A 23,999-nucleotide genomic window follows, 5' to 3' on the forward strand; every position below is an offset into this window, starting at 1 on the left:
CAAACAACACTATTTAAGTGTTAGTTATTATTCAATGAAAATTTCACAGAAACCCAGTGAAAAGAAAGCTCTTAGGATCTTAGATTTAGAACTGGAAGGAATCTTAAAGGTCATGTAGTCTAAATCCCTCATATTATAGATGAGGTAACTGAAGCCCAAAGAGGATGTCACTTTTCCCATGGGAAACACAAGCAGTAAAGAACAGAGCCAGGGTTTTGCTCCAGGTTGTCTGACTTCTAATGCAATCTTCCAACACCATGGAAATAATATGACCCTTTGTAATTATTACAGAACAATAGGAAATACCTGTCTAGATACTTTAATTACTCTCAAAGATCAGCGATTTCATCGTGGATATTACCCAGTGACCCAGATAAAAAACTATTTATGACTGGCCTTCCTGAATAATTCTTCTATATCCTTCTGCAAATTCTCCTCAAAATCCTTTCTCTGAATCTTTGAACATTGCCCAGATGCCACTGGAGCACATGGGCTTTTCATTAGTTATTTCTTATTAGATGAGTGGCTCATCTTTTCCTCTTGTCATATGCTTCTGATGATCTCTTTGCCATTTTATGCACAGTTTTGATAAGGTCCATCTTCCAGATGTTCCCATTTGAAAATAACATTGCACCGAGTGTACACACCCTAGAATATTTCAGAGCCTCCTAAATTAGATCTATATCTTTCAAAAGTGTCTTAGGAGAAAATGTGGCTAAAGAAAGTCAGTTGTAAAGACATTGAACAGTTAAACAACTAACTAGTCTTAGTCCATTGGTTGGTAGGCAGATAAATAGAAAGATAGATAGATAGATAGATCTCTGTCTATGCAAATGGAAAGTTAGAGCCAGAGTTAAACAGAAAGAGGAAGATAGTATTAAGAAACCATCATCTTTATAGTTCTAGGATTTTATATAATATTGTTATGTAAAAATGTCACTTCCTTACAGCTCTTCCTATACTCAAATTCCAAACAATAGTCCACAGCAACAATAACAACATAGAGATGATCTCATAATTTTCATTCTTTCCTTGATTTATCACATGTTTAAGTCTTGCTACTTAGACATGTTGATTTTTCACATGTAAGAAATGTAGTCATTTGAATTATAATTCCTAGTGTTTTTATAGAAGACAGCAATATTTCAGAGAATTGTTATTGCCTTAATATAAGATCAAATGTTCATTTTTGCACATGAATTGTATTTTACAATGCAATCTCTCCAACTCTGGAAGAGGGCATACTTCTTCCTTATAAAGATAATGTTTGTTTTATTAACACAGTTATCGTACTCGGGAAGAAATTCAGGAAGTGAGGAGTAAGAGTGACCCTATCATGCTTCTCAAGGATAGGATGGTGAACAACAACCTTGCCAGTATTGAAGAATTAAAGGTAAGATCATATTAAGCAAGTTTGCCTTTCTTCTTTCTTGGTTGTCAGCCTTTAAGGAGAAAAAAAAGACAGGCAGGCTTAAGGTTCTCTATACCCTAGAAAAGGACTTGGTCAGGCCTAAAAGAAATCAGAAAATAATCAACCATTTTCCTTTTTTTTTTTGAAACTTAAATCTCTTAGTAAGCTGTTGCTAATGCTTAAATGACTGTAGAACTTACTTTTAAGAAAAATGGCTAATGAGAAATGTTCAACACCTTACATTCTTATGTGAGCTCATAGGAATGTTGCAGTTGAGCGATAAACAGTGCACCATTTAACTAACATTAATACAGTTTGCTTCCAAAGTATCCTTGGAAAAGCAAGCAACTAACCATTTTCAAAAATGGCTCAACGGATTAAGTCTATCTAGTTTTTTGTATGACCACCTTAGTTTACTTTTTAAAAAATTGGTAGAAATACCATTCACCATCTTTTATGTAACCAACAAGCAGCTAATAGCCCTCTGAACATAGCAAATACTCAAAGAATATTGGTTTAGTAGAGTTTTCAGATTCTTTTTGACCTTTTTTTTTTTTTAAAGGAAATTGATGTGGAAGTAAGGAAAGAAATTGAAGATGCCGCCCAGTTTGCTACCGCTGATCCAGAGCCACCTTTGGAAGAATTAGGCTATCATATCTACTCCAGAGAGCCACCTTTTGAAGTTCGTGGTGCAAATCAGTGGATCAAGTACAAATCTATCAGCTAAAAGGGAGTGGGGTATAGAAATTTCTTAATGGGACATTACTGTGTCAGCTTTTAAGGAACTAATTGTTATGGTTTAAGAAAAGGGATGAAGTCTCCAAAAACATTTTCAACTAAGTTAAATACACACATTAAAATTCAAAGTACTCCTAGTAACATCCATACTATATTTCTATATTATGTTATTGTTTTATTAAAGGAACTTAACCAATTCATTAGATTGTGTGGTTATTTTACAGTTTATGATGACTTTTTAAAAGATAGAGATTAGAAAAATGTCAGCTGAAAAAATTGTATTTTCTCTCACACACAAAACCCTTATCTATGTCTATTTTACATTTGTTTTGTGTTGTTTAATCAACATTTTGTTGACTACAGGGAAATAACTTGCTTGGTTCCCTGAAGAAGCTGATAAAATACCATAGGGAGGAAAAATGCTTTTTCACTTCTGTCAGATCAGCTAGTGATATCATTTAATGACATATTTGAATGGCAGGCATTGTAGTATTAGTACATAATTTAGAATAAAATAATAATAGGGTTACAATGAAAAATTCTGTCAAATGTCAACATTACTAATTTTATTAGAATTGTATCTCTTTTTTGAAACATGAAATCATACTTTTGAAAATATCACAAGTGAAAAATCAAATAATTTACTTTCTGTTTATATATAAACTCAAAACTTTAAGCAATTTTTTCTTGATAATTATATATTTACATTTAAAATTTCAGTTTTTTTAAGAACAATAGGAAATATTCCTTTGCTGATTGTTAATTTTATACTAATAGCCCATCTTTGTAAAAATGCAGTACTAGCAATGGTTATTTTATTATAATACTATTTTTTCTTATAATACTCTCTGAGCAAGTGCTATAGAACATAAATGTATACATTTCAATTAGTAAGTTAAAATTATTATTTAAAAAAAAATTCAGGATTTACTGGTGTATCTAAACCAGGATCTATCTTTAGCTGGATATGACACTGTGTGTGTTGTGTCTACATATTTCAGTTTACATAAATGCATCATTACATTTATTCTAAATGACATCCATTTTTGCAAAATATGTATCTTTAGAATTAAATTCCTAAATTAATTGAACAATATTTTGCAAAAAAAAAGGGAAAAGTTATATATACATATATACAGAAAGTTTAACAACAAAGATGTGGAATGTTTAACTCATTCATTCCCAGTTTTTTGTTTTTTAGTGTTTTTTTGGAAACTGTAATTAAGTCTGATGTTTGATTTGTGAAGGTTCACAAGCTTGTTGTCTGTGTTTTGAGACTGTGTTCCAGATTCTGCAGAGAAGACCACCACTATGAGGATTAAAAAAAAATTCCCATTAACAAGTTACTTCAAAGCAAATGATCAAATGAATATTGTTTTATTGTTCATGCGTGGCTTCTGACAGCTCCCTTGAGGGTGTATGACTCTTGGCATAGTTTTAGAGTTATGTTGAAAAGCATGATCCCTAATTTAAACATTAGTTAATATGTTCACTTACTATAAATGATTATCTAAAGGATGCATATTCTTTAGTATAGCATAATAAATTTGCCTTGACCAGGCTGGGAGAAATGTTTTTTAATGACCTATTTGGAAAGATTAAGAAAGGATTGGGAAGTGCTTTAAATGCCCAACAAAAACTTTAATAGGAGCCCTTGGTGTTTGGTTAAGTGCAGTAAACCACTATGTTATGTAGATCAATTTGACAGTGAGTAGGGGTGGAACTAGAGAAAGATTACCCAGGGAAAGTGTGCTTGTCTTTAATTGTAAATGCCTATTTGGGTCCCTCTGCCTTTTCTGTCCCTAACCCTATAGAAGATAGATATATTCAGTAATGTATGAATTAGGATTTTTCTTTTTAAGAATTCAAATTTCTAGCTGAGCCATTGGAAGAGAGGAGGATTATAGTTTCATAAAGTAAATAAAGGGTCTAAGTACTTGGTTTTCTTCTGAATGAAAGTATTCCTTCCCCCTTTTTCTCTCCCTTCCCTAGGTTTTAAAAGAGTTCTAGAGAACTCTAAGGCATATAGGCTCTGTGAAGATTCAGCTATTTGAAACCTTCATTGTCATCCTTTGTCATAACAAATAAAAAGGAAGTCTTATCTGCTTGCAGATGACTCCCAGAGCTATAGATGCAACCGTAGTCTCTGGCACCTCAGCTCCAAATTAACTGCCTAATTAATTTTTTGAACTGTATGTCCTGTAGGCATCTCAAACTTAACCTGTCTAAAATAGAATTCATTATCTTACTCTCAAGATTTGACCCTCTTTTGAACTTCTTTATTACTGTCAAAGGTACCATCATCCTTCTAGTTATACTCAGGTTCACAGCCTTGTAGTCCTCCAGGATTTCTTACTATCCCCATCTATTTAGTCAGTGGCCAAATCTTGTTTCTGTTACCTCTCTACTCCCACAGCCACCACCCTAATTCAGGCCTTACTTTTACTTAGATAGCACCAATATCCTTTTAACTGGTCTCCCAGCCTCAAGTCTCTTCCCCTCTAATCTCCACATAGCTATCAAAAACTGATCTTCCAGTCCCTATTATTGCCCTCAGCTAAACTCCTAGGTTTCCCTATTTAAATTCTTGTTTGGCATTTAAAGCTCTTCCTAATCTTTTTAAAATCTTTTCAGCTTTTTTTATGTTTTAATCTCTTACAGTTTAGCCCTACCAGCCTCTTTGATTTTTCTCATACATGATACTTTACTTCCCATTTCTGTCTTTGCATTGTCTCTCATGCTTAGAATATCCTTCCCCTCCTCACCTCCATCTATTCAAATCCCTTTCTTGCTTAAAGAATCACTTCAAACACTACCATCTTTAGGCCTTTGTAGCCACCTAGTACTTCTGCCTCTTAAAGACCCCTTGTATGTGCTCTATCTTATATGTACATGTTGTCTCCTCAATTTGACTGTAAGCTCCTTGAGAACAGGGACTCTATTCCTTTTGTACCCTTAATACAGAGCCTGGCATATAGTAAGTATTAATAAGTTGACTGATGTGTTCTGACACCTGCAACTTCAAATAAAATCTAATGTGCAATAGAAATTTAAAAGAAGACAGAAGACCTAGCATTTAAATAACTTGGAATTTGAAAAATGCCATATAGTTAAAATATGTAAAAGCTCTTGAGCCTCACAACTTTGCAAGGTTATTTATATTATCTCAAGTTACTAAGGCTTCTATTATTCTTATGGACCAGTTAGTGCCATTAGATGTCAGCAAAGATACAGACATGAACAGCACATCACAAATTTACTTAACCCTATTAAGTAGTCAACATTATTTAATCATTGAGCCATTGCCTGATTACCTCTAATCCTGATATAGGATTAGAGCAAAAAATGTGGTTATAAAGGGACCTGGGTAAAAACAAGAAAATAATCCCAAGTATTTCAAGCTTAGAACAAACCAATCTTCATTATTCCAAAATTATACATGTTTTTTTTGCATATTGACAACTTATCAGTTATAATATTAGGGTGCCTAGAGATTGATAGAATTCAAGATCTGGACACTAACCAGTGCATTACTCCCCTCTATAGTAGACATGTCAAGTATGCTACCTCAGGGTTGCATTCTGGCAAGTAGAACTTTTAGTTAAAATGTGATTGGGGGGGCAGCTGGGTAGCTCAGTGGATTGAGAGCCAGGCCTAGAGACGGGAGGTCCTAGGTTCAAATCCAGCCTCAGACACTTCCCAGCTGTGTGACCCTGGGCAAGTCACTTGACCCCCATTGCCTGCCCTTACCTCTCTTCCACCTATCAGTCAATACACAGAAGTTAAGGGTTTAAAATACAAAAAAAAAAAAATGTGATTGGGAAATATTGAACAAAATATACAATAGAATAGGGAGTTGTCAGCCACCTGGCAATTCCCCATGAGCTATTAACAAATTAAACTTTTAATCTTTAACTGAAATAATGTCAATAAGTGATTTCCTGAGTTAATATGTGGCCAACAGGAATCCTTAACGTATGGTTTAGTGGCCCCCATTTCTATTTGAGTTTGATACCCCTGCTCTACAACATCCCCAGCAAGACTGTCAAACCATTCCTCCCTCTAATTTTTTAATATAGTTTAGTGATAGTTTTTGCATTTCTGTATTTATTGGTTTTCTTCTCATTTGGGGATTGAGAATGTTCTTACCGAAGCCCAAGATATCGTAGGTCTTCTTTAGTGACATCATTAAGAATGTCATGAAGAGTGTAACCCTCTTCAACAATCTGAAAAAAAAAAAGAAATATATGAGACAGAATCAGCTTTTAAAACCAATTTTCCCCTAATTTTGTGGCTGTAATACCTTTTCCATTGCATTAGCATCAGCTCCTTGTAGTTTCAACCAGTCTGTGAGCTCTTTGTCTATGCTTTGTACCTGTGATTCAACAGGTCGTGCTGGATTAACCAGATTATCTGTAACAAAAATGAATTGTATAGGACAAGAAGTTGAACTTTAAGAAAAAGATATCATACCCTGAATGTAGATATAAAATGGAAACTAATTAAAACTACAGGATTTGTCTGCCACAATAGTCACAAAAGTTAAATGACAGTTCAGTACATTATTTGCTCTGATCAAAAGTAATACAGTTGAGAGAAGGCTGCTTTTGGAAGTCACAGGGCATAGATTCAAGTCTCATTTCTGACACTTGGACTCTGGGTGAATAACCAACCTAACTAAACTCTCCTGACCTCAAGTTTATTCAGCTGTAAAACGAGGGAAATTGAACCTGTTGGTCTCTTAAAGGCCCCTTTCAGTTCTGAATCTAGAATTTCTAGAATCTTTGAGTTTAGAAGAAACCTTCAAAAGTCATCTAGTTCAACTCATTCTATGACCCCCATCCACAATTACTTCAACAGAACTGAATTAAGGCTGGGAATTTAAAAGCTACTATCTACCACTTTGCATACTCATTGACCTCATTTAAAATAATTTTTAATGATTAGTCTTTAAAAAGTCAGCTCTAATTATTTTGGAAGTCAAGAAAAAAGATTTGACATGAAATTTTGCTTTCTAGAAGCATCTTCAGAAACATTACAGGTACAGAGATCACTAGAAGTATTAGAATAGTTATGCAGTAGAGACTCAGTGAACTGAATTAAATTCAGCATTTATTTAATAATAGCAACATGTATACAGTGCTTTAAGGTCTACCAAGAACTTTGTATATATTGTCACATTTGATCCCATGATAACCCTGTGAAGTAGGTCTGATTGAAAACTGTGGTTACATGATTCATCCAGGAACACATAGCTAGTGTCTAAATGTCTGAGGAAGGATCTCAACTCATCTTTCCAATTCCAAAGCCCAATAGTATCCTATGTACCACCTATTTATTAAGCATCTCAAGTGCACAAGGCATCCCTGTTTGGATGACTTGTAGATCTCTGTAGCCCTAGTCTCCCTCCAAAGTTTTATAGTCCCATATCACCAACTACCTATTTGGACATTTCCAACTGGAAAATTATCCTAATTTTTTTAGACCCTTACCTTCCATCTTAGAATCAATACTGTGTATTAGTTCCAAGGCAGAAGAACAGTAAGGGCTGGGCAATGGGGGTTAAGTGACTTGCCCAGAGTCGCAGAACTAGGAAGTGTCTGAGGTCAGATTGGAACCCAGGACCTCCATCTCTGGGCCTGGCTCTCAATCCACTGAACTACCCAGCTGCTCTGCCCCCCCCCCCCAATTTTAAAATATCCATTAAGACTTATAAGTTCATTCTAAAATTACTCATTCAAAGGCCTTTTGCATACTAGGGCTTAATGTTTGTTGCTGTTTATGGGCTAAATAATAATGACTGGCTATTTCCAGTTTGTTTTAGAAATCTAAATATGAAATTAATGTTTGTGATACATGAGAGGACTTAATGTCCTATTTTAAAAATGAAATTCTTAAATACAATGTGTCAAAAACAATTCATCTTGCCCCCACTTATTCTTTCTAACATTGTCATACCCAATAAGAAAATAGGATACTAATAAAATAAGATCCTTAAACACACTCCTCCAAACTTCCCTAGTTTGACCAAGGGCACTAACATTCTTCCAGTTACCCAACTTTATAGTTATTTTCAGTTCTTAACTCTCTCTCTTGCCCCCTTTCCCATAACAGTTCAAATGTTGTTGACTCACTTTCACATCATCTCACATCCCCCCTTTTTTCTCCATCCCCCTAGTTCAGGTTCTTATATTTTGCCTGGGCCCTCACCATTCTCTTCTAATCAGTTATCATTCAACTAAACTCTTTCTCCAAACTAACTAATCCTCATCCTTCTTGGTCTCCCTATAGCCTTTGATCATTCTCTTGCTCTTTGATACTCTTTATCTCTAGGTTTTTTGTATATTGTACTCTACTTGTTCTCCTGTTCTGTATGGTTGTTCCTCAATCTCTTTGACTTGAGTCAAATAGGCCATGCCTACTACTTGTGGGTGTCTCCCATGACTCTGTTCTGGGATCTCTTCTTTCTCCTTGAATATTATCTCATTTGATAGCCTCATCACTTTCCATGATTTATCATCTCTAAGCAGTGGTTCCAAAGAAAAGAAATAAGATACTCCATTCCATTCTCATGTAATATATGACAAGCAGCAAATCAAAGAAATTCATAGAATATAAAGCTGGAAGGGACTTTGGAGATAATTTAATTCAGCTATCAAATATTATAGATGAAATGAAGCCTAGAAAGGGAAAGTGATAACTGGCCTAAGGTCATACATGTAATAAATGTAAGAGCTGGGATTTGAAACCAGGTTCTTTGGCTACAAATCCAGCATTCTTTCAATCCTAATTATATGACAAAAGCTAATTTTGATATAGTCATGGCAAATTTATCTAAATTTGAAGGCTAATTTTGATATAGTTGTGACAAACTATAAAACCATGTTTCTGCCCAGAAAATTTACTCGGGCTGCAGTGTCAGCTTAGTAGCTCTCTATGCCACAATAGAGTTCAAAGAGATAATTGAGAAACAGGGAACTGAGGCAGGACAGGTATATTTATATAGCTGTATGGTACTCTGTTAAGCCTGAGGCAGAGAGCCCAGCATCTAGCTGGAGCCAGTTTTTCCCCCTCAGAAGTCACAAGACAAAGACCAAGACTGGTGAACCATAAAGTGGCCAGTGAGAGGAAGCAGAGATGACATTGAGGTCCAGCTCCCGGGAGAAACAGAAGGAGTCAGAAAATGAAAAATAAAGGACTTTTGGGGCAGGAAGGGAAGACCAAATATTTAAGAGGATGAAAACTAAAAAGTTATTTTTTTCCCTTTACACCTGAAATTTTAAAAAATAGCATAATAATAAGCAAATAAACCAAGGGGGGAAGAAATCAATAATAGAAGAGAATTTGGCTTTCAGATAGAGTGAAAAAATGTCCAGATATAAAAAAATGTCCAGAATAAATACTGCAAGACAAAAAAAAAACTGAAACTAACAGATCCTGTGGATGTCTAAAGCAGAGCATATCATATCCCTGGAGAAAACAATTTAACATTAGAATGAGCCTAGGAGCATGTGACTGGGTAGAGGATTAGATAGCAAATATCTCAGACATACCTTTTATGACTAGTGATCTAATCAACAAGTGCCCAAGCCGTGTGTAAAATGGGAATGAGTGAGTAATTGAAGACAAATGTTTGTTAGTAATGGAGGCAAGGCAAAGCAAAGTCCCTTAAGAACAGTGGAGACTTGGGATAAATAGGAAATATGATAAAGGGGCCTGTTGGAGCTACGGTTGTAACAGGATTGTCATGAAATCCTTGCCAGGATCCTTGAGTGGACTGATTGGAAATGGAAAAATGGCTGACATAATCAACTCCTTCCTGCTTGTTTTTCTCTCTTAAGGAGAATAACCTTCAAATAAAGCACAAATTGAAAATGGTGAAGAAATGAGAAGAGGGGGCCTCCTGTCTTCAATGAGCTTAAGTCACTTGATTTCTCCAGGTTTCAAAAAGGAGAACAGGGTGCATATTTCAAACTATAAGTCAGTGATCTCGACCTAATTCCTCTTAAGATTCAGGAACAAATTACTAAGAAAACTTTTGAGAATGCTTTTAAAAAAGAAAAAGATGACCAGAGCTCCCTCTAAGCCTGTCCCTTCCAGCTGTGTGCACCCCAGGCATTCCAGATGTGCATTCCTGTAGCATGCACTGAAGTCTCAGCAAGGATAAAATTATCTCACCAGCAGATTTGGACCGCAACTGTAGAAGATACAATTCTTGAGTTTTCTGTTCAAGAGCCTGCCTTAGGAAATTCTGGTATTCCCTCTCTTTTTGAACCAAGTGTTCCAGAAGCCTATTTAAAAACATAAAAATAAAAAACCAGAAAGTAACATATTTGCTTTTCTTCATGTGACCCTGAGTAGGGTCTCCTCAAAAATAAAGAATATCCTGACGGTAATAAAGGGCAAATTAAGAAGGCAATCGAACTATTGTGCTCAAAGGAATAAAGAATTGGAGGAATTCCATGTGAAGTGGAATGACCACCAGGAACTGATGCAGAGTGAAAGGAGCAGAACCAGGAAAACATTGTACACAGAGATTGATACACTGTGGTACAATCAAACATAACAGACTTCTCTACTTAGCAGCAATGCAAGAATCCAGAGCAAGGCTGAGGGACTTATGAGAAAGAAAACTAGCCACATTCAGAGGAAGAACTGTGGGAAGAGAAACACAGAAGAAAAACTGCTTGAACACATGGGCTGATGGGGATATTATTGGGGATGAAGACACTAAATGATAACTCTAGCCCAACTATCAATAATATGGGATTAGGGCTTAAACAATGATACATGTAAAGCCCAGTGGAATTGTGCATCAGCTAAGGGGGGGGGGTGGTTAAGAGGTTTGGGGAGAGGAAAAGAACATGAAACATGTAAATATGGGAAAATATTCAAAATTTAAAATTAAAAAAAGAAGGCAATTGAAACGCTTAGAATGGCCCACTTCTTTTCATTCTCTCTTTCCCATACTTCAAAAATAGAAACTTTTCCACTAAACTTCTAAATACAAATATATCTAACTTCATATGTTGTTCCAACACTGTCATTTTATAATAACCTTCTTAAGATAACAGAACTAATTTATGCCATCATTTTCTACACCCTGCTATAATGTCCTAAGGCCTCAACTCTGAGACAAGACTCCACCAGGATGGCCTTCATCCCAGAATTGTCCCCAAGCCCCATCATTGACAGTTTGTACTTATTGGTTCCTCAGCTGCTAAGGGTTTTACTGTCCATAATGTTAATCTGTCTTAAAGTCAAATTTTCATGGAACCAATTAGCCACATTAGGTTGGCTAAACTGTGGAATAATGAAAAGCCCCAGAGTGGGAGAAATAAAAGTTGGATTCAAATCCCAACTTTGCCACTTAATGCATGTACGACTATAGATAAGTCACTTCTCTCTAGACCCCAGTTTTCTCATCTGTAAAATGGAAGAGTTGGATGAGGTGGTCTCAGATGTCAGATGTGTGATTCTGTGATCCTTTGCCAATACACCAAGCATTTAAGAGATTTAAGAGGTTTGGGAAACCTTTCATAGGAATGTCTACCACCAAAGCAGTTCATATATAACCTGTCTCCCCATCCATGGTCACAGGCCTAGTAGCTGAGATGAGATTTGACATCATATCTCCCTGATTCCAAGTGCATCACTCAGCCACCATATCCATGATACTTCTTAGGCAGAGCTACACCAATAGCTTTGTGATTTTATCCATGTAGATATTCCCTCTCACAACCCATCCATGTCTCCTCATCTGATTGTATCTCAAATGCCAGAAAGAAGTTGGTGTGATGTGATAGGAAACTGTCCATAGTACAGAATAAAGCCATTATGTTCTCACTCTAACAGATGCTACAAAAACAATCAGTGCTAAAAATCTGATGAAGCCTGACATACTCCGAAGTGGTTTAGCTCCTCTGGTGAAAACCAAGCAAACAGCAATCAGCAGAACAGCTCTAATATTCCTCCCCCACTTCTCTGTCTGACCGAGTCACAAAGTTTCAGACTTTATTTAGGGCTGGTAAGTTCAACCCATACTATAAAGGTTTCTTAATTATAACATATGTGACATGGGCTCATTCAATCTCTGCCTGAAGACCTCTACAGAAGGGGAGCCTAGTGTCACCCCAGGCAGCCCGTTCCAGTTTTAGACATTTCTAATGGATAGATTTTCCCAGTAGCAAACCAAAATTAGTGTTTTCACAATTTCCACCCAATCTACTACTCTCTAGGGACCATCAGAACAAGCCTAATCCCTCTTCTGCCTGCCAGTGCTTCACACATTTGGATATCTTTATCACATCTCCCACTGAGGCTTCTCCAACTACACACCCCCAGCTCCTTCTAATGATCCCCATAGAGCAAAAATTCAAAGCCTTTCTCTCCTGCTTGCCCTTCTCTACTTATCCATCTCTGGGGCTCCTTAAAGTGATTCTGAGTACAAAGGGACTATAATCACCTCCTCATTCTCAGAAGTGATGCTTGTCATAATACATCCCAAGATAGGAGCTCTTCGGGCTGGCATCACTTTGCTGACACATAAAACCCTCTAGCTCTTTTTGATGCAAACTACTACATCTCCCCTAATTCCTATTCTTGTGAAATTGATTTTTTTGTCCCCAAGAGTAAAACTTTACATTTATCTTTTTTTTAATCCTTACTTTCTATCGTAGAATCAACATGGGAGTATTGATTCCAAGGCAGAAATCTACCTAGCTGCCCCATCCCTGTTTTATCTTCATAAATTGAGCCCAGTGCCCTAGCCTGTGTAAATACTTTTTGCAAGAAGCCATACTGGGCCAAAAGTATTTACACCTGCCAAAATCTTTTCATATCATCCTGACTCCAATCATCCAGTTATAACTCCAGTTAAAACCTATCCCTCCCAACTTTGTGTCATCTGCAAATCGGGTAAAAAGGTTATGGTCTGCATCAGTGTTAGCAGTTCCCACTCAGGATTTCCCAAACCATTGAAATCTCCAGTGCTTGATGTATTGGCAAAGGGTCACTGAGTCATAGATCTAAAACTGGGTGAAACCTTAGAAGGCCTTTAGTACAATTCTCATTTTACAGATGAGGAAACTGAGGTCCACAGAGAGGGAGTGACTTGTTCACAGTCACACAGGTAGTGAGTGCCAGAGCTGGGATTTGAATCCAGATCCACTAACTCCAAATCTGTTACTTAAACTTGTATTTTGGGAGAGTGGTCCACATGCATTTTACTTTTCCTAGTGTCCTGTTCGGACTTGGACATCTGAGAAACTGCTACCCAATGTATATTCCTAGAAAGGGCTTAAATGCAATGCTCAGATGAGATAACCACAGGTTGAATATTAGCTAAGTTAAGAATCTAAACAAATGCTTATGTTTGTTATCTGGTAAGGAAGCTAAAAGAAGAACTCTTTAATAATAAAATAGGATTTGGTTTTAAAGGTTAAAAAACAAACAAACAGCTGTACACAAGGAGTGGTCTGATGACATTAATGGTGGCCAATTGTAGGCAAAGAAATAAAATCAACAGATTGAATCAGCAGCCACACCATTTTAATCCTGATGTGGATCGGGCTACAAATTCTCCATGTCTCTTGAGAGCTTTATCTTGTGGAACAAGGGCAACACATGACCCTTCTGGGAGATTGTTTCAGCACTGCTGATGTCTCCACTGGTTAAGGCGCCATTACGTCCATGTGCTTTCCTGACCCTTGCCCAGGAATTGGCATTTCAGCCTAACACTAAAATCTAAGCACTGTGGGAAATCACAAATCATAGGTAGGAAAGAGATATCCTCAGGCTGGGGGATGATGAGGGGGCACTTTTACTTGGAATCCATAGTAACTATGGAAATAGGCTCCTCCTAGTGAACTAGCCCTTGATGATATCTGCCTTTGGGACCAACATCTGTGTGCCTGGCACAGTGCCATTAGTCAATTGCATTTACCAAGCACCTATTACACCAAGGGATACAAAGGAAATGACTTACTTTAATTTGTCACCAAGTTCCCATGTGGTCTTAAACAAAGCAGCAACCCTCTCTCCCTGCCTCCCCCCTCTAAAGGAGGAAGATGACTTTTGCCACCTCATCTTTGTGCCTTCTTACACAAGGTTATACGAAATGGGACTCCCTACTAATAAAAAGTGGAATGCCCACCTTGATGGCTCCAAAAACATCTAAGACCATTTGTGTTGCCTTTTATTTTGAGGAAGATGGTAATGGGTGCTTGAATGAATCCACATACATTTATTAATCATCTCCTACTTTTTAAAAAAAATTATTTTATTTTATTTTTTAATTTAAATTTTTTATTTTGAATATTTTCCCATAGTTACGTTTCATGTTCTTTCCCTCTCCCCCAAACCTTCCTAACCCCCCTTAGCCGACACACAATTCCACCGGGTTTTACATGTATCATTGATCAAGACCCAATTCCATATTATTGATAGTTGGGACTAGAGTTATTGTTTAGCATCTACATCCCCAATAATACATCAGCCCATGTGTTCAAGCAGTTGTTTTTCTTCTGTGTTTCTCCTCCCACAGTTCTTCCTCTGAATGTGGCTAGTTTTCTTTCTCATAAATCCCTCAGAATTGTCCTGGATCATTGCAATGCTGCTAATAGAGAAGTCCATTACATTCGATTTTACCACAGTGTATCAGTCTCTGTTTATAAAGTTTTCCTGGATCCGCTCCTTTCACTCTGTATCAATTCCTGGTAATCTCCTACTTTTATCCAATACACCGAACTAGGCACTAAGTGTCCAAAGATATGACAAAAGCCCTGTTCTTTAGGATTTGTAAGCTACTCATGAAACGGACTGTGGTGATAATACCTAGAGAGCTGAACTTGGAGACGGCAAGACTTGGGTATAATTCCTTCCATTAATACAGTGAACTCTGACCCTGGGCAAGGCATATAAATTTACTACCCCAGACATTTCTCTAATCTTCTCTAGAGGTTCTTAACCTGTGTGTCATGGGCCACCCTCCACCTCTTTTGGCAGTCCAATGAACCTTTTGACAACTTCTTTGAATAATCTTGTTAAATGCATAAAATACATATTATGATCACAAAGGAAATCAATGGGGAAAACAGTTATCAAAATATTTTTTAAAATAAGTTCATGGACCCTAGAATTAGAACCCTTGCTCTAAGACTATACAATGCAAAGAAGGTGATGACTTGCTGTGGTAGATGGAGTCCTAGACTCAAAAAAACAAAAGGAATCTTAGAAGCCACTTGTTCAACTCTCTCATGAGGAAAATGAAGTTAAGTTGAATTTGAACCTCACCTCCAAGACACAATGGATGAGTCACTGAAGAGGTCTTCTGACCACAGAGACAGTGCCCTTTCCAAGGGATTATACCCATATTCTAATAATGAAATCACAGTTTCTGTCCCTATTGTATCGTAAGGACTTATAAATGAATAAACCAGACTTAGAAGGCCTATCTTTTTAAAAAAAAAATAAGGGCTTTATTGTTTCTCTCTCTTTTTTTTACATCCTTTTCATTTCCCAATGGTTCCCCACTCCCCCTATTGTAGAAATTACCTCTCCCCCCAAAAACCTCCAAATTCAGCTAATGTTGCTTCCCACTCTGCACCATCCCCTATTGACACAGTAATCTGCTGGGAATTCTACCCCCTGGGCTCATGGTAGTATCTTCCCTTTGCTTCCCCACCAGTGGCCACATGTGATATATATATATATATATATATATATATATTCATTCATTCATTTATTTATTTATTACCTGTTAGTTTCTTGTCTGAGCTTGTTCAACTGAAGGTTCAGTCTGTGATGCTGTTGAGATTCCAGGGTTAGTACAGAGCCTGCCCTGCTCACTCCAGAAGAGGCAATGGGCTCTTCATTTCCACTGGGATCTCCTGGCTGGTAATCCTCTTCTACTTCATCCCCATCCTTATCTACTCCCTCCATTTCAGAGGCTGGCTCAAAGTGGGCTCGAAGCTCTGGACAGACCAAGGGGGAAAGAACAGACCACATGAAGCTCAGCAGGATATGGGAATGAGGCAAGAGACTGTTTCTGCTAAAACGGTAGAAGGATATAGTGGATAGAACTGTAGGCTTGGGAATCAGAAGTTCTGGGTTCGAATCTCTAAGTTAAGTCACTTAATCTTTCTGAGCCTCCATTTCTGCATGCACAAAGTGGGGATAATAACAGTAACTACCTTCCAAAGTTGATATGAGGCTCCAAAAAAGTACTTTTCCAAACTGTAACATACTACTTATATGGGGGTTTGTTATTATTGTCATCATTGTCATTATCCTATTGGTTACTGAGACTTTTTGAATCTGACCCTGCCATGACATACACTAATGTTCTATAGGGACAACTTAGCTTGAAAGGAGATAAGAGGCCTGGTGATATATGGCATATAGCCTAAAAGATGTTTTTGTTAGTGTGGGAGCGCCCTCCCTGTCTCAGTAGATGGTTTGAGTTGCTGTAGCAACCTCCCATCACCCTGAAATCAACTTAGTGATAAGCCCCACTGACATGAAGTGACAAAAGACAGAGAGTTCACCACAAATTCCATACTTAAAACTTTGCCAGGTTGGTAAAGGTAGCCTGTGCCTTGGACTTGCCAACCCAAGAATCACTTCCGAGGCACAATGGAGGAGTCACTGAAATAAAGGAATGCCCTTTATCATAAATTTTCAAATTTAATTGTTTAATTATTCATTAAATTTAATAATTTAAATTTAATTTTAAAATAATTTAAATTTAATCAAGGAATGGGGATCATTATTTCACCAAGTATAACTTAATTATTCACATTAGCATGAGGGGTGGGGAGCACAAAGGTAGTGATAACATAAAACTATTAATCTATTTGTCACATAATGATATTGACAGTGAATTTTTTGGATTTCCATTTGAAAGCATGTTTTAGGAATTCATAAAACCTCAAATAATGAACGCAGGCTTTTAGGAGCTGACTTAGGAGATCACCACATTAGAAAAATTCTTCCAACAGTGACTCCAAAATTCATTCCTTATCTCCACATTCCATGCTGGGGACTTCTCAGCCTGGCACAGAATAACAAGAACCCTCTTTCTCTTCAAACTTTCTGTGTGTCTAGCTCCCATATTCTTTGGGGAAGTCAGTAAGGTGAATGGATATGAAAGACTATGATAGTTAATGAGTTCTCATTGAGTTGCTTGCCCATTGCATCCAGAATAGGAGTAATGTAGCTTCAGCCAAGAATGTGAACTAACCAGAGGAAGTGATCATTTCCATCAAATAATCTTTCCTCCCACAAGTCACCACAGATGATTAAAACTAACTTCAGAGCTCTACTTTAGTTGTTGCTTCTACTCTAACGTTTCAAAAGTAGATGCTTCCAGAGAAAAATTCTGATAAGATAGCCAAGATATAACCATTGTGTGTGTGAGAATTCAAAGACAAGGTTTATTTGCTCAAATGAGCAATTATTAATCATTTTTGACTAATCATGAGCCAGGGAAACAGATGATGATGAAACACACTTCTCTCCTTAAAAGAGACATGGTGGACTATTGGAATAGTGTTACAGACACTCCATCAATCAGCATCATTTTGTCACTTGGTATCTGTTTTGCTTTGTTACAAAGGAGAGTTCATTTGTGGAAGAGATTTATCAGGCAATGAGATTGGCATAAAAAAACAAAAGGCACCAATGAATTGCTAAAATATAAAGGCAAACATTTCCTGAATGGCCACATGGAATCAGACTGCCATAAAAGACTCCTTAGGTCAACTGGTCTAGCCTTCTTAAAGATGAGGAAACTGAGACCCAGCAAGAAAAAGTGGCATGCTCAAAGATACAACTAAAAAAGACAGTACTGAGAATCAAAACCCCTGCTTCTCTATTGTCATATCCAACTGCGTGTTCTTTTCACTGTTCCATGATAACCAACATATATGGAATTTGAGTAAAACAGCATGGTCTTTGACTTTTCTTTCCCTAACTATAAAATTAAGGATATTGATATCTAACTTTCCTTTGTCTTCATTGTTGTTGTTACTGCCACATATGACTCTTTGAGACCCCTTTAGGGGGTTTTCTTGACAAAGATACTGGTGTGCTTTGCCATTTCCTTCTCTAGTGGATTAAAGTAAACAGAAGTTAGATGACTTGCACAGGGTCATATGTCTGAGGCAATATTTGAACTTAGGTCTTCCTAACTCTAGGTCGGGCACCGTGCCACCTAGGTCTTTTTCTAGTTAGTCAAAATTTATTAAATAGACATTTATTAATTACTTATTCATGTCAATTACTATGCNTTTTTTGACCTCCCCACTCCCCTGCTCCCCTTGGTTTATCCCTTCTGACTTTCTCAGAAGGGTTAGATAAGAGTTTTATGTCCCAATGGATAGTATAGCTACTCTTCCCTCCCTGGGTTGATTACACTAAGAGTAAGGTTTGATTATTACCTCTTAATGCTCTCTTCCTCTCCTTCTTATAATAGTATTTGTACCCTCTCCTTCCCATGCCCTCTTTGTGTGTAATAGAATATCCTATTTTTCTTATTCACTCAAGTTTCTCTTGGTGTCCCCTGCTATTCACCCCCTCCTTCCCATCCCCCATGTCATCTTAGATTATTTAGTGTTCCTCCCTCACCCTGTGAATTATTCTTCTGATTACTATAATAGTGAATACTATAATAGTGAATAGATTTCACTACAGAGAATTATCCAAGATTTAGAGAGAGGACAGATGAAGGAAAGGATTAGTCCTAAGCAAAACAAACTCTTACTAAACTTACAAAAATATTTGTAGTTTGTCGTTGTTGTTTTTTGTAGTGGCAAAAGAATAGGAATCTGAGGGAGTCCCCATAAATTGGGGAATGGAAGAACAAGTTATAGAATAATAAATGTGATAGAATGCTGTTGATCTATAAAAAATGATAGAGAGGGTTTCAGAGAGAAAATGTTTGAAACGATGCCAAAAATCAGAATAATTTATATAACTACAACAATTAAGAACTCCTATCTGTGTAATGACCAACTATAATTCCAGACAACTAATGATGAAATATGCTACCCACCTCCTGACAGAAAGGTGAAGGACTCAGAATGCAGAATGAGACAAATTTTGGGGGGAAGGGTCAATGTGAAAATTCGTTTTGATTGACTATATGTGCTTATTTGTAATAGATTTTTGTTGGTTTTGTTCTTAAGCAGGGTAAGGTTGAGGTGGGAGGCTTGGAAGGCAGATTTTTGCTCACTGAAATAATTTTTTTTTTAAAAAACCCTTACCTTCCATCTTGGAGTCAATACTGTGTATTGGCTCCAAGGCAGAAGAGTGGAAAGGGCTAGGCAATGGGGGTCAAATGACTTGCCCAGGGTCACACAGCTGGGAAGTGTCTGAGGCCAGATTTGAACCTAGGACCTCCTGTCTCTAAGCCTGACTCTCAATCCACTGAGCTACCCAGCTGTCTCTGAAAGAATTTTTTTTTAAATGATGAAAGGAAAGATTTTTGAAAAAACTGGGGAAGAAGGGGCAGCTGGGTAGCTCAGTGGAGTGAGAGTCAGGCCTAGAGACAGGAGGTCCTAGGTTCAAACCCGGCCTTAGCCACTTCCCAGCTGTGTGACCCTGGGCAAGTCACTTGACCCCCATTGCCCACCCTTACCAATCTTCCACCTATGAGACAATACACCGAAGTACAAGGGTTTAAAAAAAACAACTGGGGAAGACTTGTATGAACTGATACAAAGTGAAGTGATCAGAACTGGTAAAATTTACACAATAACAATATTGTAAAGACACATAACTTTGAAATACTTAGAAATTCCAATCAATGCAATGACCACATCTCCAGAGGATTCATGATAAAGTGTTACTCACTTCTAGATGGAGAGGAGATAGTCTCAAATTACAGATCAAGACTTTTTTTGGACACAGTCAGTGTGAGAATTTGTTTGCTCGACTATATATGTTAGTAACATGAGTTTTATACTCCTTGCTTTCTCAATAGGAGTAGAAGGGTAAGGGAATAAGAGAAAGAAGGCAGCTTTTCATTGATTGGAAAAAAATAATTTTGAAGTTTCCCAGCTACTTGTGGAATTTCACACTCTACTGAAAACTGAACTGAGATAGGAGAGGAGCTGAGTATTAGAAAATAATAACCTAATAGGGTAAACACTTTCTGTACAGGTCAGAGACTTAATGGCATAATTAAAACTGTTGAAGAGCTGCAGAGCCAAGACCCAGAGAGCAGAGGGATTAGAACTCTGTTGAACAGGACTGTTCATAACTGGCAGGTTTTTCTGCGTGTCTAATTTTAAATGACTGATGGCATACAGATCAAGCCACAGGATAGGGGAGAGAAGACAGCTAACTGGGGACCGAATGCTATTAGCTCAAGGCAGTGAAGAATAATAGCTGGTGTAATCAAATTATGTAACTAACCTGTGGTCCCATTATCCACAAACAATTTGACTTTCTGAGATCCAACTAATTTGGCTTTTCATGGAGAGTGGAAATGAGGCCAGTGCAGTGTCTAACAGATCACAGAGGCTAACAAACCTTCAGGACCTTTTCCAAGTCTTTCAGAGATACACAATTTGTGTGTGTGTGTGTGTGTGTGTGTGTGTGTGTGTGTGTGTGTGTGTGTGTGACACTAACAGGTAAGCATGCCCAGTTACCAAAAGATCACCAAAGGAGTGTGTCCATGTATGTGTGTGTGTGTGTGTATGTGTGTATGAGACACTTACAGGTAAGCACACTTTTTGAAAAAAGAAAGCCCAGATACCAAAAGTTCACCAAAGGGGTGTGCATGCACGTGTGTATGTATGTGTGTGTGTGTGACACTTACAGGTAAGCATACTTTTTGAAAAGAAAGCCCAGTTACCAAAAGATCACCAAAGGAGTGTGTTTGTGTGTGTGACATTTACAGGTAAGCACACTTTTTGAAAAAAGAAAGCCTAGATACAAAAAGTACACCAAAGGGGTATGCGTGTGTGTGTGTGTGTGTGTGTGTATGTGTGTGTGTGTGAGTGTGTGTTTGTGTAACACAGGTAAGCACACTTTTTGAAAGTTTTTGAGAAAAGGAAGTCCAGTTACCCAAAGGTCACCAAAGGCCCCGGCTACAAAAGCCAAAATAGGAAAGCATGCATCTAGCCTCTGAAGCATATACTTGGTCCTTAAACAAATCAAACCAGTCTTACTTTAAACATAGCTGCTTGAGGTTCCCCAAGCTCATGAAATGGAGGTTTGCCTGTTGCCATTTCAATGATGGTGCAGCCCAGGGACCAGATGTCAGCTGGGGCACCATATCCTCGAGGGCCCTTATCAATGATCTCAGGAGCCATATACTGTAGAGTGCCTGGTTACAAGAGAAAAAACAGTGAGCGAAGTCATCCTTCTTATCCATCATCTCAGTTCACTGGGTGGGCTTGATGACATAAAACAGGCATGTTTCCATTTCACTCCCCAAATAATGCTATTTGTGATTCCATCACTGAGACTAAAGAGCAAATGTGGCCCAATCTCTTCTTTGGCAGAAGGCCCCTTTTGGGAATTCCTGTAATGCAAGTGGTTGTGAAAGCCAGACGTTCAGAGCTGCAAAGAGGAATTGAGAAAGACACCAAGTCTAACAGAAAAAGGAAATTAGTATTATAGGGATGATAGAAATAAGAAAGCATAGTAATAAACTACACTGGGATCAATTAGGAAGTATGCTAGAAAAAAGAAGTTCAGGGCTCCCAGAAAAAAAAAAAAAAAAAGACAGAGCCATGTAGGGCCAATATTAAGGAAGAAGGGGAAGGGAAAGGGGGAGAGAAGGGGAGGGGCAGGAGAAGAGAGGAGGAGAGAGAGAGAGACAGAGGGAGAGGGAGGGAAAAGGAGACAGAGAGAAAGAGAGAGAAAAACAGAGAGAGACAGAAAGAGACAGAGGGAGAGGGAGAGAAAGTGAAAGAGAGAGAGAGGTGGGGGGGGAGGAGAGAGGGGGAGAGGTTAGCCACATTATAACACCTGTAGTTTTTATTTAGTTTGAGACCATTTCTCTATCAATTTAAAAATAAAGATTGACTTGAAGGGTGCGGGAACACATTCTAAAAGCTATACTCTATCCTGTGATATCAATAAAACTTCTATTTCCTTTCTCTGATATATATATATATATTTTTTGAGAAATCTAGTGGTTAGATTAGTATCAAAAAGACCCAGGATCAGGGCTTGCCTCTGACACATTCTATCTGTTATGACTATGGTCAATTTATTTAACCCTTTATTTCTCCAAGCACTTTCAAAATTGTAGTACAGCTGCTGATCTGTGTGAGTGAAGAGAGTTTTCATACTGGAAGTTTCCCCAAACTTGCAAAGGTCCAGAACCCCACCCATCACCTCCAAAAAGAAAAAGGAAATCAATGAAAACTCATAGAAAGAGAACTTCCAGAGATCCCCAATTTATCCAGTATCTATCTAATTTGTTTGCATGTTGTCTGTCTCATTAGTCTGCGTGCTTCTAAAGAACATGGACAACTTTTTGTCTTTCTCTGTATCTCTAGCACTTAGTCCAGAGCCTGGCACATAGCAGGAGTTTAATAAATGCCAGCTGATGAAATGAAAAATAACAAGGAACTGTTTAATCAGTTGAAGTGTTGAGCAAGACACAGTCTCATAAAGTTCCCTGCATTATTAAGAAATTCATGAAGTCTCAGAAAGGAGAACATAAGTGTGACACAATATCCTTTGTAGGCTTAAAAAAAGTCCCAATAACTAACGAAAGTGAAAAAGTTTGGCCTGGAATGCTCCCTCCAACTAATCCAAAATTAATTGATTAAAGACAGATTTTATGGCATTATGCAATAAATAGTAAAGAGCTGTTCAGCCAAACAGAAGGAACAAACTAACCTTGGTCAAAAAAAAATCTCTCCCTTGGGGTATTTTCTTCTGCAATAATAACTATGGCTATGGATATTCATCTTAACACTAGAGAGGTGGCTTATGCATGCAGACAGAAGCAATCTTAAGGAAGAATCTTAAGCAAAGCATGTAGAGGGAAGTGATGGTAAAGGGAAAACAACCAAACTAAAAAATAAAGCAAAATAAAAGAAACGTTAGCTATGCAAGGATCAACAGTATGTCTAAAGAGGGGATAAGACAAGACTTTAAATGGATGCACAAACTCATGGGTTGTTTGCATGTAAGTGAAGCTGCTGACTGATTTGGGTCATGGGAAAGGGAAAGTAAAGGAGGAGAAGGAACAAGCACTTACATAAAGTCCAATATGTTCCAGAAACAATGCTAAGCACATTACAAATATTCCCTCATTTAACCCTGTGAAGTAGGTGCTGTAGTCATCTCCATTTTACAGGTGAGGAAACTGAGGCAAACAGAGGTTCAGGGATTTGCCCAGGGTTGCATAGTCAGAAGTGCCTAATGCTGTATTTGAACTCAAGTCTTCCTGAATATTTCTTAGCTCTCTCTCCGCTGTGCCACTTAGCTACCTCAGCTGGCATCACAAAATGTTAATTTTTAAAAGCACCTTAGACATCATTTAGTGCAACCCTCTGATTTCATAGCAAGAGATCTCCCAAGGGGTTAAATGATCCAGCCTTGCATAGCTGGTGATTGTGACCCTCAGAACTAGATTAATATTTTGGTTGTACTGTAAATCAAAGGAATCGTTTGCTCTATTCATGGCACAACATAACACATTTTGCTTCAGGATAATGTTGAAAATTCATTTTATTGTATGCCTAATGTTTTCCCTACACACAGGAAAATTCACTCAGAGTAGTCAAAAAATATACATGAGGGTAGAAGGGAACATACCTATGTGACTACTTCTAATAATTAGGGAAAATATTGAGAGTAGGGTTAAATCTTTTCAGATAAG

At 37.6% G+C, this 23,999-nt stretch overlaps 2 protein-coding genes across 2 annotated transcripts in view; one reads left to right on the forward strand and one right to left on the reverse strand.

Annotated features, from left to right (window-relative positions):
• The window catches only part of PDHA1 (pyruvate dehydrogenase E1 subunit alpha 1), a 28,041-nt gene extending 25,692 nt beyond the window's left edge, over positions 1–2,349 (forward strand). The window contains exons 11-12 of the mRNA XM_044670133.1: positions 1,285–1,393; positions 1,974–2,349. Coding sequence (XP_044526068.1) covers positions 1,285–1,393; positions 1,974–2,138 — 274 coding nt within the window. The 3' untranslated portion in view covers positions 2,139–2,349. The remainder of the gene's footprint in view (positions 1–1,284; positions 1,394–1,973) is intronic.
• A 503-nt stretch (positions 2,350–2,852) lies between these two features.
• The window catches only part of MAP3K15 (mitogen-activated protein kinase kinase kinase 15), a 131,415-nt gene continuing 110,268 nt past the window's right edge, over positions 2,853–23,999 (reverse strand). The window contains exons 19-24 of the mRNA XM_044669206.1: positions 21,325–21,482; positions 15,906–16,237; positions 10,328–10,440; positions 6,453–6,562; positions 6,299–6,375; positions 2,853–3,458 (exon numbers count right to left, since the gene is read on the reverse strand). Coding sequence (XP_044525141.1) covers positions 3,371–3,458; positions 6,299–6,375; positions 6,453–6,562; positions 10,328–10,440; positions 15,906–16,237; positions 21,325–21,482 — 878 coding nt within the window. The 3' untranslated portion in view covers positions 2,853–3,370. The remainder of the gene's footprint in view (positions 3,459–6,298; positions 6,376–6,452; positions 6,563–10,327; positions 10,441–15,905; positions 16,238–21,324; positions 21,483–23,999) is intronic.

The sequence above is a fragment of the Gracilinanus agilis genome, chromosome 3 (assembly GCF_016433145.1).
Source record: "Gracilinanus agilis isolate LMUSP501 chromosome 3, AgileGrace, whole genome shotgun sequence".
NCBI lineage: Eukaryota > Metazoa > Chordata > Mammalia > Didelphimorphia > Didelphidae > Gracilinanus > Gracilinanus agilis.